The 14,605-nt window shown below is 39.1% G+C and overlaps 1 protein-coding gene across 1 annotated transcript in view; it reads right to left on the bottom strand.

Moving 5' to 3' along the window:
* The window catches only part of NBAS (NBAS subunit of NRZ tethering complex), a 336,306-nt gene that overhangs the window by 259,334 nt on the left and 62,367 nt on the right, over positions 1-14,605 (bottom strand). Inside the window, exons 10-11 of the mRNA XM_052647567.1 lie at positions 12,996-13,134; positions 4,935-5,003 (exon numbers count right to left, since the gene is read on the bottom strand). Of these exons, the coding sequence (XP_052503527.1) occupies positions 4,935-5,003; positions 12,996-13,134 (208 nt within the window). The remainder of the gene's footprint in view (positions 1-4,934; positions 5,004-12,995; positions 13,135-14,605) is intronic.

The following is a 14,605-nucleotide window of genomic DNA, read 5'->3' as shown; positions in this document are numbered from 1 at the left end:
TCTACCACATCTCTTCCTCTGTGATGGAGATGGAACAATCAGTAGAAGATGAAAGTGAACGTGAAGTCACTCATTCGTGTCCAACTCTTTGCGGCCCCACGGGATTTTCCAGGCAAGAATACTGGAATGGGTTGCCATTTCCTTGTCTAGGGAATTCCTCCTGATCCAGGGATCAAACCTGGGTCTCCAAAACTGGAGGCAGACTCTATCGTCTGAGCCACCAGGGAAGCCCCAACAAGTAGAAGATGAAGGACCTGGCATCTTCCCCTCACAACTCTATGTCAACTAGCTCCGTGGTTCTGCACAAGACAGGCCTCTGAAGCACTGATCTGTGTTAATGAAAAGAACTTTCTACCCATTCTTCAGAGTTTACAGATGAAGAAACTGAAGACCTGAAGTGTGACAGCACTTGCCCAAGATCATCATTCTATATAAACAGCAGGACCTGAACCACATGCAAAGTCTCCCCTCCAGCTCCACGTGCCCTGACGGCACCACGATCACTGCCCTCACCTAGGCCACAGCCTTTCTAATAGTGACAGGCATGCTCCTCAGTAGAAATTATGATCAAGTATACTTCATTGCTTCAGCACGTGAACAATTAGTCAGGTGCTGACTGTGCTCTGTATGGTAATATGCAGGAACTCCATTAAACAACTTCACTAAAAGTGCTTTGAGGGAGAGAGGTGGGAGGGGGGTTCAGGATGGGGAACACATGTACACCCATGGCTGATTCATGTCAATGGTGGCAAAAACCACCACAATATTGTAAAGTAATTAGCCTCCAATTAAAATAAATTAATTTTTAAAAAGTGTTTTGAAAGCAAGTAGGAAGTTTATAAAAACACACATACACACACCAAAAAAAAAAAAAAACTAAGCCAAAAAATGTACACTGAACAATGTGAATAACTTAACAGCAGCATTATGACCAGGGAAATAATGAACGAATACATTAAACATCCTTCTGTTTTCATCCCTCCCTCCCTTCCATCCTTCCTGCACACTTAAGCAATAAATATATTCACTGAAATGTCCCCACTGGCTTTTTTTTCTGGATGCCCTTAGTTTCCTTTGATGCCATGACATCCACACTGCAAAAGTACCACTCCCTTCCATGAGCATTTTGTTGCACTCACACACACAAAAGCTGAAACTGCAGTATAATAAATACCCATGGGTCCAATAACCATCTTAAACAAACATCAATATTTCAAGCTTGTCTCACGTGTCATTCCCCAATCACCACAATGCCACTGGGGACTTCTGTCCCCTGGAGGACTTTAAAGCAAATCTCAGGCATTACACCCATACACATAAAATACACATTAAATGTTTGTTTCTTTCACGTCTCAAGTTATCTGTTTAATTTCCATAAACATGCACAGTAAGAAGACATGTGTATTAGTAGGAACTGAATTGTAGCCCGCCAAAGATAGATAAGTCACCTGTATTACTTAAGAAATACGGTGATTTCCTTCTAAAGTATAAACTCTGCTTTTTATTTGTAGAAAGTTTTCTGAGTGTCTACAGCATGCAGCGTTATTTCTGGACCAGAACATAAGTTACTATCCTGCCAGTAACTGCAACACAAGATGCAAAGCCACAGTTAGAAAATCCACGCTGAATTCTGCGAGCAGAGTGTGCAGTACTCAGAAACCTGAGCAGAGTCTGCAGTATGCAGAAACCGAAAAGTCTGTTGGTTGGCAAAGAAGAGAATTCAGCAGTGTGTGCCCTGGAAATAGGAGGGAATGGCTTTTCAACCAACTGTACGCCACAAAAAAAGTAAACCTCAAACATTCAAACCCTGCCTATTGTATTAAGATTTGTCAGCTTATGCGAATAACAATCTTGTTCTCTTCTCCATCAAAATTAAGTTGTTGTAAAGGCCACAAAATTTAGATGTAACTAATTTTCACTTTGGTTAAAATATATCTGTGAATTTCTTTCACAGTCCTCAAATAAGAATGCCATTTTCATTTTAATCATCAACAGCTGGAATGTTGGTCAATAATATGTAACTTAGCACTTTTATCCAATGTGGTACAAAAAAAAGTCCTAGCCAGAGCAATTAGGCAAGAAAAAGAATTAAAAGGCATACAATTCAGAAAGGAAGAAGTAAAATTGGCTCGGTTTGCAGATCACATGATATTATATATAGAAAAGACTCTATCAAAAACCTGTTAGAATAAATAAATTTATAAAATTGCAAGATAAAAAAATCAACATACAATTTCTATACAGTAAAAGCAAACTATCAGTAAGAGAAATTAAGAAAACAATCGCATTAACATCAAAACCAGTAAAATATTTAGGAATAAATTTAAACAAGAAAGTGAGAGACATATACACTGAAAGCCATAAAACATTAATAAAAGAACATGAAGAAGGCACAAATTAAAGAAATTCCATGTTCACGGATTGGAAAAATTACTATTGTTAAAATGTCCATACTAGCCAAAGTAATCTATAGATTCAATGCAATCTCTGTCAAAATTACAAAGGCATTATTTACAGAGATAGAAAAAATAATCCTGAAATTTGTATGGTACCACAAAATACCCAAGGAGTCAAAATAATCCTGACAAAGAAGAACAAAACTAGAGGCATCATACATCCAGGTTTAAATTACACTGCAAATAGTAATTAAACACATATGAAGCTGACATAAAAACAGATACACAGGGCAATGGAGTAGGACAGCGAGGCCAGAACTAAACTCAAGCATATATGGTCCATTAACTTACAACAAAGGAGCCAAGAATACACAATGGGGAAAACAGTCTCATCAATAAATGATACTGGAAAAACTGGACAGCCACATGCAAAAGAATGAAAGCAGATCCCTATTTTATATATAAATTAAGATATAAAGAATTAATTATATTAATCTTTATTCTTCAACATGGAATATTATTCATCTTTTTTAAAGGAAGGAAATCCTGTCATTTGCAAAAAACATGAATGAGACTGGACTGCATTTTGCTAAGTGAAATAAGCCAGATTAAAAAAAGGCAAGCACTATGTTGTATCACTTACACACAGAATCTATAAAGACAATCATAAGTCAAAATCATAGATACAGTGAATAGAAAAAGTGTTTGCCACAGGGGCTGGGGACTGGAGGAAAGGCAGAAGTTGATAAAGTTGTATAATCTTTCAGTTATAAGATGAATAAAGTCTGAGGACCTAATGTATAACACTGATAGCTACAGGTGATAACACTGTATTCTATAATTGAAATTTGTTGAGGGTAGGATTTAAGTGTAACAGAGACACAAAAAGTAAATATGTGAGGTGATACATGTATTAATTAAGTCAGTGGCAGAAGATCTTCTCACAATGTATATGTACCTGTATCAAATCATCAATCTAACTGTCTTACAATTTCATTTGTCAATTATCTCTCAATAAAGGTGAGGAAAAGAAAAACAGTGACTATCACTTACCACTTGCTTCAGTTTACTCCATGAGGTTTCAACTTCGAAGGTGGTCTAGCAAATTAATTACTTGGTAAGTGATTATCAAGGGGTAGAAGTATCACAAGAGGATTTACAAGGACATTTCTGCACAGTAAACTGTCTTCGTACATTAATAATTCATTAATGGCCCTTTTAATTAACTTCACTGTCAATTTTCCTATTTACCCCTTCCCATCTTAAACTGCTCCCTAAAATTCTTTAAAAGATATTTTCCTCTTACTTCACTGATTCTCTTGTGTAGCAATGTGATACTAACAAAATGCTACTGAAGTAATGTGAACATTATTTTAACTTCTACTTCTCACTTACATTAAATCATTAGCTCAAATGTCCATTTGATCTTGTGTTAATTAAAAACACTAATTAAAGTCTTCTACAACTTGCAGCAATATTTGGAGTAGGAACTGTCTTCTCTCAAACGCTGCAGTAAAACTTTTCAACTGTCCATCCTAAGAGACTTTTTTCAGTGTTAAATATCAGATCTTTGTATGTACACTAAATTGTCCCACTTTTTTTAGCTGTTTATCATCTATACAGAGCAATCAAAAATAAGTGATTTCCAATTTTATTACACCTTTCACACAGACAAGCTATATTCAGATCAAAGGACTGAATTCTATCACATGCATTCAAAATGTTCTAAATTATTACATACGCTTAAAGAAAAAAAAACTCAGCTCTATAAAAGGTGAATTTGTAAGCCTGCTCTTCCAACACTCAACATTTATTGAATATTACATATTTAGTAGTACATAGTACATGCCAGGCACTGTTTTATACTCTGGGGAACCCGCAGTGAACAAAACAAACATAAATCCCTGCCCTCAAGGAGTTCAGCAGATAGTTGAACCCACTGTAGTTTAGAAGTCTGACTCAAAAAAGTAATGCTCTCATGAACTAATATGGTCACAGAAAGAACAACACAGGCAACACACTAAATTAGAGAGAATAAAGTACATGGCAGAGGCCAAGGCATTTAGCCTTTCATATACTTCTTCATCTGCAAGATAAAGACAAACTCCGTGAAATGGCCAAAGAGAACGCTAACTGGAAAACTGTAATGCAAGGGAAGGAATATTTTAAAATCAACAAATAAAAAGTATATATTATGGACAAGGATACAAAATTCCCAAGTAAGATAAAATAAGAAGATTCAAAGATATATAATGCTTCCAGGAGACTTCTTTGGGCTATATTCCCAGACCGAAGAGGACTAGGTTCATTCTTGAAATTTTCCTTTAGTTTTCCTTATTGAGATAAGAATGACACACATAGTAAAATACACAAATCTTCAGTGAACAGCTTCATGAATCCTTATTAATGCATACACCCATATAGTGTATAATTAAGAGCAAATTCAGGTGAAAATCTATCATGTTCAAGGTTCACTCAACTTTGTCCTTAAGTGGACTTTGGTGAAAATGTTTTCTAAGTTAAGCCAGTCTGCATTACCTGTTCTTGTCCCTGGCGACTGTAAAACTTGCCACTTAACATCCTTAAAAATCCCAGTGTCTTTGGTACCTACAAAATAAACACACACCATACAATTAAAGATCAATGGAACACTTCCTCATTGTACAAAGTCCTTTCATCATGCAATGAAAACTACAGCATATCTAGTATTTTACGAAATGGTTAAGAAAATCAGTATCAGAAATCTTGGTGAGATTTTGTTTTTGTTTGGGAAAAAATCGACCAAGTGACAAATCTTACAAAATAAAGTCATAATCAAATTTTTAAAATATATACGTAAGTCTAATACAATCTATGCAAATTAGAATCTAATGAGCAGCTCTTCTCAAATGCGACTGTCCCAGGTTGCCAAAAGAACCTTCGTTCATGACGAAATTGATCCTGTTCTTGGAAAATACCAGAATAAAATCACTTAGAAACAAGTATTTGAAATAATATAACACAGACTATTTTTGTCTCTAGATTTAAAAGCAAGAGATAGAGCTATAATATTTTAGAAATGGAAAATATGTATAACTAAAGTTGTACAGAGAACCTGAAACACCAGTACACTGCTGGTGGGAACATAAAATAGTACAGCCACCGTGGAAGAGTCTGGCAGTTGTTCAAAAGGTTAAGCAGAATTATCCTATGACCCAGTAATTGCATCCTAAGTTTATACCCCAAAAAACTGAAAACAGGTGTTCAAATACTTGCCACAAATGTTCATAGTGACACTATTAATAATAGCCAAAATGTACAAACAACTCAAATGTCCACGAACTAAAGAATGGAGGATATCTATACAACAGAGTATTATTCAGTCCTAAAAAGCAATGAAGTATTGATGCATTCCACAATTTGGATGAACATCAAAAATAAGTTGCTAAATGAAAGATATCAGATATAAAATCTCATACTGTATGACTCTGTATGAAATTTTCAGAATAGGTAAATTCATGGAAACAGAAAGCAGATCGGTGATTGCCAGGAGCTGGGGAGAGGGGACTGTTTAATGGGACTGGCGTTTCCCTTCAGGGTGATGAAAATGCCCTGGACCTGGACAGTGGTGGTGGACACACAACACTGAGTGTACCAAATGCCACTAAACTGTGCACTTTAAAATGCTTAGTGGCCAATTTTATGTTACATGAACTTCACTCTAAAAGAAGAAGGCAAACAGGGGAGCATGCTTGAGTTGAGGTTAAAATGTTCCTACCAGAACTTTTGAGTAGCTAAAAGACATTACTAGTGGTCTAGCTCCACATTTCCTCCAAAAGCAATAAAATGCAAGAAGGGAAAAATAAATCCCCATGAAATTTATTTCAGCTAAACTTGAAGAAGATAAAAGATAACCCAAACTTCAAAATCATTGTAGGCAGAAGGAGAAAACTCCCAATGTGTCATCTGCACTGCTCTTGCCAACCCCCACATTCCATCCACCTCAACCCAAGCCCACCATCAAGCTTGGTGATAAGCAAAACCAGACTGAAAAAAATAACTGCAGGGTCCAGAAGCACAGATGAGACAAGCTAGCATAGGGGTCTAAGGTCTATCTAAAACCACCACCTAAAGTCACGGTCCAAGAAAACTTTCCAGAAATGAAAACAGATCTAATCTATACATTGAAAGCATGAACAGGTACCTGGAGAAATTAACCCAGAAAAATCACCTCCAAGAAATAGTCCAGGAAGTCTATTAGATTCCAAAGTGAAAGTTGCTCAGTCGTGTCTGACTCTTTGTGACCCCATGGACTACACAGTCCATGAAATATAAATATTCAGGTCAGAATACTGGAATGGGAAGCCTTTCCCTTCTCCGGAGATCTTCCAAACCCAGGTCTCCTGCACTGCAGGCAGATTCTTTACCAGTTGAGTTACCAGGGAACCCCAAGAATATTGGAGTGGGTAGCGTATCCCTCCTCCAGCGGATCCTGCCAACCCAGGAATCAAACCAGGGTCTCCTACATTGCAGGCGGATTCTTTTTTTGTTTGTTTGTTTGTTTGTTTCAGTTTTCTATTGCAGGCGGATTCTTAACCAAGCAAAGATACAGAAATTCTCAAAGCCTCCCAACAAAATGGCCAAATAATACACAAAGGGAAGATAATCTGACTCACATCAACTTTTCAAATTTTGCACCCAAAGCAAAGCCAACAATAGAGCAGTATTTTATTAAGTTCAATGAAAGAACAAGCAAACCTAAGGTCTTATATCCACGCCTTCAAACATTCATGCTATGAAAAACAATTCCAAACACACAAGAACCTAAGAAACTCTTCATCTATGAGGCCCTCTCAAAACATCGATCAAAGGATAATTTCATCCAACCAAGAGGTAACTGGGAAAACTCCAAAGTGGAAATGAGCATTTTAAAATATATAAATGAACACCTATGACTAAAGAAAAATGAGGACAAGGGCTGAAGCTAAACGTATAAATACTGTGTATTTTGACAAAATAATAGAAATAAACAGGAAAAGGAGAAGGAGAGGGGAAGGGAAAAATAAAATCAAATAACTGATATTGTAAGTAATTAGAACTAAAGAATACCAATCAACTAGTAAAATATTGGAGGGTATTGATAACAGTAACACAATTTCAGTGACATCATGGAGGTAAAGTCCCATCCAGGTAAATTCAAGAGAGAACAGAAAAAGAGGAAACTGATCAAGTATAGAAGACTCATGAAAAAAAGAAACGGGCTGGCAGCAGGGTTTAGTAGGGTCTAAGTGCCCTAAACTAAGAAGGTTTTACAATGGGAAAAATAAATGCACACTGCTTGCTGATAAACCTAACTGGCAGCAAGATTCATGATTTGGAAAAATGTCCTTCAATAAGAAAGAGTGTGAGATCCAGTGGACAGAGCTGCTAGCCTTGGCTGGTCCAAGCACAGCTCATCTGTAATAACAAGAGAAAAATTACAAAGCTGAAGTGTTGATGGAGGCTCTTTATGAAAATATTCTGATTACTTCTATTTTCTCAGAGAAATAGGATATCAAACAGCCTGTATTCTTTCCACAGCAACATTCCATCCTAAAGGGGCGGCAGCATCAGCTACAAAAAAATAATTTGGTTCCTTTTTTATACACTTTTCCAAGATTCCCACCTTAAAAATACAAGTAGACAATAATGAACACTGTAGAACATTTTATTGTTTATCATCTCATTTGAACCAGACAAGAGTCGTAAGACACGAGCAGTAGTGCTGAGCTAGGATTCCAACTCCAGCCTTCGGACTCCTGAGCCCACTCCTCTCTCCCCTCCCCAGTGACTGGACTCCCCCAGTATCTGCTACAGCTTCTTGCCCACATCTGGGCACACAGCTGTATCCTCCAGTCCAGTAAACAAACTCCTTGAGGGCTGCTACCTTGATGTTCTGATACCTGCAGCAGTGAATCGATGTTGAACAAATGAATAAATAAAACTCTCACACAGATGACACCGACATTACTTTGGAAACGCTGGTCAAAGCATCTATTGAATTTTGCATAGCCTCTTTTACAACCTAGCAGCCTTGAGAGAGACGAGAATATACGTGTCAGCAGCACTTTTTCTGTCAATAGCCACCCCGACACAATAGCAGCCTTAAACAAACAATAAGTGGTTCGATGCGAACAATATCTGCCACCTGACAAGAGGAACTAATCCTATAGCTTGAAATTACTTTGAGGGAGGGGACGGCTACGCAGAATGATTGTGAGTTTAGCTGCAGGACACATTTAAAAGGCACTAACGTAATTAAAATACACTCGCAGCATTTCAAGAAGTTTATCATACAGCGGAGCCCTCAATTTGCAATTCAATATTTCCCCCCACTTATTCTGTCAGTGCACAAGCAATTTTCTTTTAAGAGACTCCAATACTGAAGCTTCAGGCCAGAGAAGGAAGGATCATACATAGCAGAGCAGATTCCAATACTTCAGGGAGGAGCAAAGTGAAAGTACAGAGAATTCAAAGAAGCCACAGTGAGAAAAGGCTTCGTAGTACGTGACAGTGCTTCATGCCTCCCCTGTCCCAGGCTCTGTCATAAATACATTTGGTGACACCCCGCTGAAACAGCCCTTCAGTTAGCCAACTTTGCTCATCTCATATCCTCCACACTTACCTATTCCTTCTTTTTTTCCCCTCAACCTTAAACATTTTGACAAAGTTTATAGTTACTGAAAAGGTGAAATGACTACACAATGAAATACCAAACATACCTTTTACCTGAGTTCACCAATTAACATTTCACCATGACTGCATTTTCTGTAGGCATATGTACACTTTTTAAAAAATTATTTTTTGAGTGAACCACTTAAAAATAAGCTGCAGGGACACTCCTGGTGGTCCAGTGATTAGAACTCAGTGCTTTCACTTTCATTGCCATGGTCTGGGTTCAATCCCTGGTTAGAAATTAAAATCCGGGAAGCCTCATGACACAGTCAGTTTAAAAAAAAAAAAAAAAAGTCCCTAAGCTGCAGGGACTTCCCTGGCAGTCCAGTGGTTGGGATTTCACCTTTCAAGGCAGGGAGTTTAATCCCCTGGTTGAGAGGGCTAAGATCCTACATGCCTTGCGGCCAAAAACCAACATTGTGCAACAGAAGCAATACTATAACAAATTCACTACAGGTTTATAAAAAAATAAGCTGCAGACTTACAGTCAAGAGATAAAACTGTTCAAACTCTTTTCAGGATCTGCTCTGAAACATCTCACATATAAAACGACAAGCCGAGTGTGAAATCAGGGGTAGGAACACGACTAAATTATTACAAATATGAAGTACAACATCCAACTGCTATCTCATTCTTTCTTTAAATAAATTACTGGAGAATCATCACAGCGTGAATCTGATGGTGCCAATGAGAGGTATGTAATTTCGCACGGGGTGTGAGGAAAGTGCTAAACGGGAACTACGAGGCCGGGTGCCATCCCTGCCGCCCTATTTTTCAGTTGCCAAAATCTCCCAGGCCTTGGGCTCCTGATCTGTGAAATGTGGCTAATAAATACCCAAACTGAACTCCTTACTGGATCTTGCAGAGAAAATAAATGGGTGCTAGAGTGAGTAGAGTGATCATGAATGGAAGAAAAAGCATAAGGCACAGTACTATATGAGCTGATCGACAAACATGAACAGCTCTAAAGTCTGGTGCCATCCTGAACCAGTAGTTGACATAGTTAAAAAAAAAAAAATTACTACCTTGTTGGGCTAAATGCACCATCACATATGTCAGCATATGCTAAAAACTAAACAGACAAACAAACAAATGGAGGCTACTATGACTGCTAAAGATTTCTCTTCAAAAGTACATCTTCACTGGCTCTTCTTCAACCTTGAAACATTGAACCATTGTTGTAGAGAATTATTTTCAAATCATTATTTTGAGACAGAGATAATGGAACAAATACATTCATTTTGAGACAGAAACGGTGGACTGAGTACACTCACAGGACTAAGCATCACTTACGCCACGTTTCACTCCAGTCTCATGATTTCTCCCCTCCCTAGAAAAATATGAATGCCCACCACATATCAGGCAACATGCTAAGCACAGGGTCCATAATTATGATCATACAGTTTATACAGAGAAACAAATACAAATCACAGAGTGGCCAATATGGTAAAAGTGAAAGTCGCTCAGTCGTATCTGACTCTGCAACCCCGAGGACTACGCAGTCCATGGGATTCTCCAGGCCAGGATTCTCCATACTGGAGTGGGTAGCTGTTCCCTCCTCCAGGGGATCTTCCCACCCAGAGATCAAATCCAGGCCTCCCTCATTGCTGGCAGATTCTTTACCAGCTGAGCCACCAGGGGTCAATATGGTAGAAACAATTAATATTCACTCATCTCACATGCTAGTAAAGTAATGCTCAAAATTCTCCAAGCCAGGCTTCAGCAATACGTGAACCGTGAACTCCCTGATGTTCAAGCTGGTTTTAGAAAAGGCAGAGGAACCCAGAGATCAAATTGCCAACATCCGCTGGATCATGGGAAAAGCAAGAGAGTTCCAGAAAAACATCTATTTCTGCTTTCTTGACTCTGCCAAAGCCTTTGACTGTGTGGATCACAATAAACTGTGGAAAATTCTGAAAGAGATGGGAATACCAGATCACCTGACCTGCCTCTTGAGGAATCTGTATGCAGGTCAGGAAGCAACAGTCAGAACTGGACATGGAACAACAGACTGGTTCCAAATAGGAAAAGGAGTATTGTCACCCTGCTTATTTAACTTCTATGCAGAGTACATCATGAGAAACGCTGGGCTGGAAGAAACACAAGCTGGAATCAAGATTGCCAAGAGAAATATCAACAACCTCAGATATGCAGATGACACCACCCTTATGGCAGAAACTGAAGAGGAACTAAAAAGCCTCTTGATGAAAGTGAAAGAGGAGAGCGAAAAAGTTGGCTTAAAGCTCAACATTCAGAAAACAAAGATCATGGCATCTGGTCCCATCACTTCATGGAAAATAGATGGGGAAACACTGTCAGACTTTATTTTGGGGGGCTCCAAAATCACTGCAAATGGTGACTGCAGCCATGAAATTAAAAGACGCTTACTCCTTGGAAGAAAAGTTATGACCAACCTAGATAGTATACTCAAAAGCAGAGACATTACTTTGCCGACTAAGGTCCGTCTAGTCCAGGCTATGGTTTTTCCTGTGGCCATATATGGATGTGAGAGTTGGACTGTGAAGAAGGCTGAGCACCGAAGAATTGATGCTTTTGAACTGTGGTGTTGGAGAAGACTCTGGAGAGTCTCTTGTATTGCAAGGAGATCCAACCAGTCCATTCTGAAGGAGATCAACCCTGGGATTTCTTTGGAAGGAATGATGCTAAAGCTGAAGCTCCAGTACTTTGGCCACCTCATGCGAAGAGTTGACTCATTGGAAAAGACTCTGATGCTGGGAGGGATTGGGGGCAGGAGGAGAAAGGGACGACCAAGGATGAGATGGCTGGATGGCATCACCAACTGGATGGACGTGAGTCTGAGTGAACTCCGGGAGTTGGTGATGGACAGAGAGGCCTGGCGTGCTGCGATTCATGGGGTCGCAAAGAGTCGGACACGACTGAGCGACTGAACTGAACTGAACGTCTAGTTTTTCTCTCCTTTCTGGACACAGAAAACTACTTCCCAGACCCTTTGAAGGTACATGATGAGGAGCTACATGTTGAGTTACAGGAAGTGAACGATGAGCGGAAGTGATGTCACCTCTGGTGTGAGACAGTAAGAAGTCCCTCCTTTTACTCCTCTGCTTCCCCACCTAAGGCCCTAAACTGAGACATTAGGCCCTGAAGAGTACCAGCCTCCATGGATCCTTTAATCAGCACTTGGAACAAGCTTTCCATGAGGTCATGGTATCAACAGCAGACTTTGCCACAAATAAGGGATAGGCTTTCACAAGGTAAGTGACAAAAATGTCAGGATTTTTCATTTGTCTGCTTATGTGGCTAATTTTTATTATCACAGCAGAGTCGAGCCTATACTAACTACAGCACAAAGGAGTGACTGATAGAAAACAGAAGCTCAATAATAGAGTGAATAAATGAATAGGTACAGTGCTGATCAATATGTAACAAAACGGAAGAGCCAAGGCAGTTGAGAACTTGAACAGGGAACTCCTGCCAGATTTTGCACTCTCACTCTGCCACCTGCTAGCTGGCTGACCCAGCTAAATTTCACCTTCTTCATCAACAGACTTGGGCTACTAACAATACCTATCTCAAAGGGTTACTGAGAGTTAAATGAGCTACAACCTGTGAGAGTGCTCAGAACCACTGCCAGAGCATCAAAGGACTTAATGTCAAGGTCTAAAAAAGCAAATGCAAGTAACAGTGCTGCTAAATCATTTTTCTTCATATCTGCAAATATTTTGACTAAAAATGAGACCAAGTTAAATAAAGCATGCTTTAGATAAATTTGATATTTGATAGAAGTCTTAAAATTTCACTTGTATTAAGTCATTTTCCTCATTTAAGGCAGATTGCTTCTTTCTCCATATATCTTGCAAAGGGCTTATCTAAGACCTTTATATAAGGTCTAAATGAACAAAATGAAACACCATCAATGAGACTTACTGCAGTGACCCTGTCGCCACCATGAGTAACAGGCTTATAATACGGTGATCCTGAAAGAACTCTCCAGGCAGACAGTCCACAGCTAGCAGCTTTTGATATGCCCACTTCAGCAGTTTCACATCCGCCAACCAGCAAAAGTCTAAAAACAGAGACAAATAAAGAGAAGTGATAAATTACAAATATGAACAGGACAACATCAAAACAAAGAGAGCGGAAACACTCACTTCCATAAGGAAAATCGAAATAAAATTAGAAGGTAAATATTTTAGAGGAAACAACCAATAGACCAGACGGTTTCTCAACTAGAATTTCACCTTCACTGACACACTGAAACATCTGAAACCGAGAAGAGAACTTGGAAATGTAAAAAGAAATGTTTTCAGGTTGGTCATTGAGTATCTAACCGATACATCCCTGACATAAATACACTTCCATGTGTACAACAGGTAGCCTATAGGAACCTGCTGTATGGCACAGGCAGCTCAGCTTGTGCTCTGTGGTGGCCTAGACTGGTGGGACGGTGGTGGTAGGAGGGAGGCCCACGAGGGAGGGGACAGATGTTTACGTAGATCTGATTCACTTCAAAGTCAGCAGAAACCAACACAACATCATAAAGCAACTGTCCCTCAAAAAATGAATAAACATAAACGATTATGTCACCTCACAGACGTGTCTATATTAACTACAGCAGCACACTGGAGGTCATGGGGACACAGTTACAGATGCTTGAAAAACAAAAAATGACAGCCAGGAGCGCTGCGGATGGGACACAACTATACAGGAGTAACTGTGCTGAAGTGAGACTGCTCCGAAGCTTAGCCCCACATTTTGACCTGTTCACTTCACTGTTTGCTATACTTCACTGCAATCAGAGGCCAGTTACCAACAGGGCAAAGCGGCCTAACAAGCAGTACAAGTGAAAAGACCACCACACACAAACTAAGCCCGTTAATAACGGAAGCCAACAGTCATGATTTTTAAAGTTAAGTCATGTGCAGTAAATCTGGCTGGGCACTAGAAAAGACATCGTAATCACGTGTCAAAAAACAAGAAAAAGGTTTGCAGATAAAACTTCTGGTGTCTCAAGTGAAACACTGTCGTCCCCAGTAACAATAAAGCGACGGAGTAACATAACACAGAAGCCACACCCTTCTCCATGTCTTCATAAATGATAACAGTTTCATGTTCACGTTTTTAAGAGTGCTTATTATTGGGAAATACACACTGGAACATTCAGACAAAACACTACACTGTCCAGGACTGACTTCATGATACTCTAGGCTCGGGGGGTGGAGGCTCGGCTGAGGCCACAGATGATGTGATGCTGGCCATGGGTCCACTGTTAACCTGAAAAGCAGGCATGAGGGAGTCATAAAGTCTTCTATGATCATGCTACAAATTTTCCATACGCAACTTTTATTTTTAAGTCAATTTGTTAGAAAAAACTTCTCTGAACAAATAGAAGCAAAACAAGTAGCTTTGAATGTTTACACTTCTGAATCTAGTCATAGCGCTTTTTCAAACAGAAAACATGCAATTCTCACAAAGACGTATCTTTAAAAATTAGTAGCCTGTTGTTACAACAAAACACAATCTGAGACTTCAACAAA

The sequence above is a fragment of the Budorcas taxicolor genome, chromosome 11 (assembly GCF_023091745.1).
Source record: "Budorcas taxicolor isolate Tak-1 chromosome 11, Takin1.1, whole genome shotgun sequence".
Taxonomy (NCBI): Eukaryota; Metazoa; Chordata; class Mammalia; order Artiodactyla; family Bovidae; genus Budorcas; species Budorcas taxicolor.
This window is presented reverse-complemented; position numbering and strand designations above follow the sequence as displayed.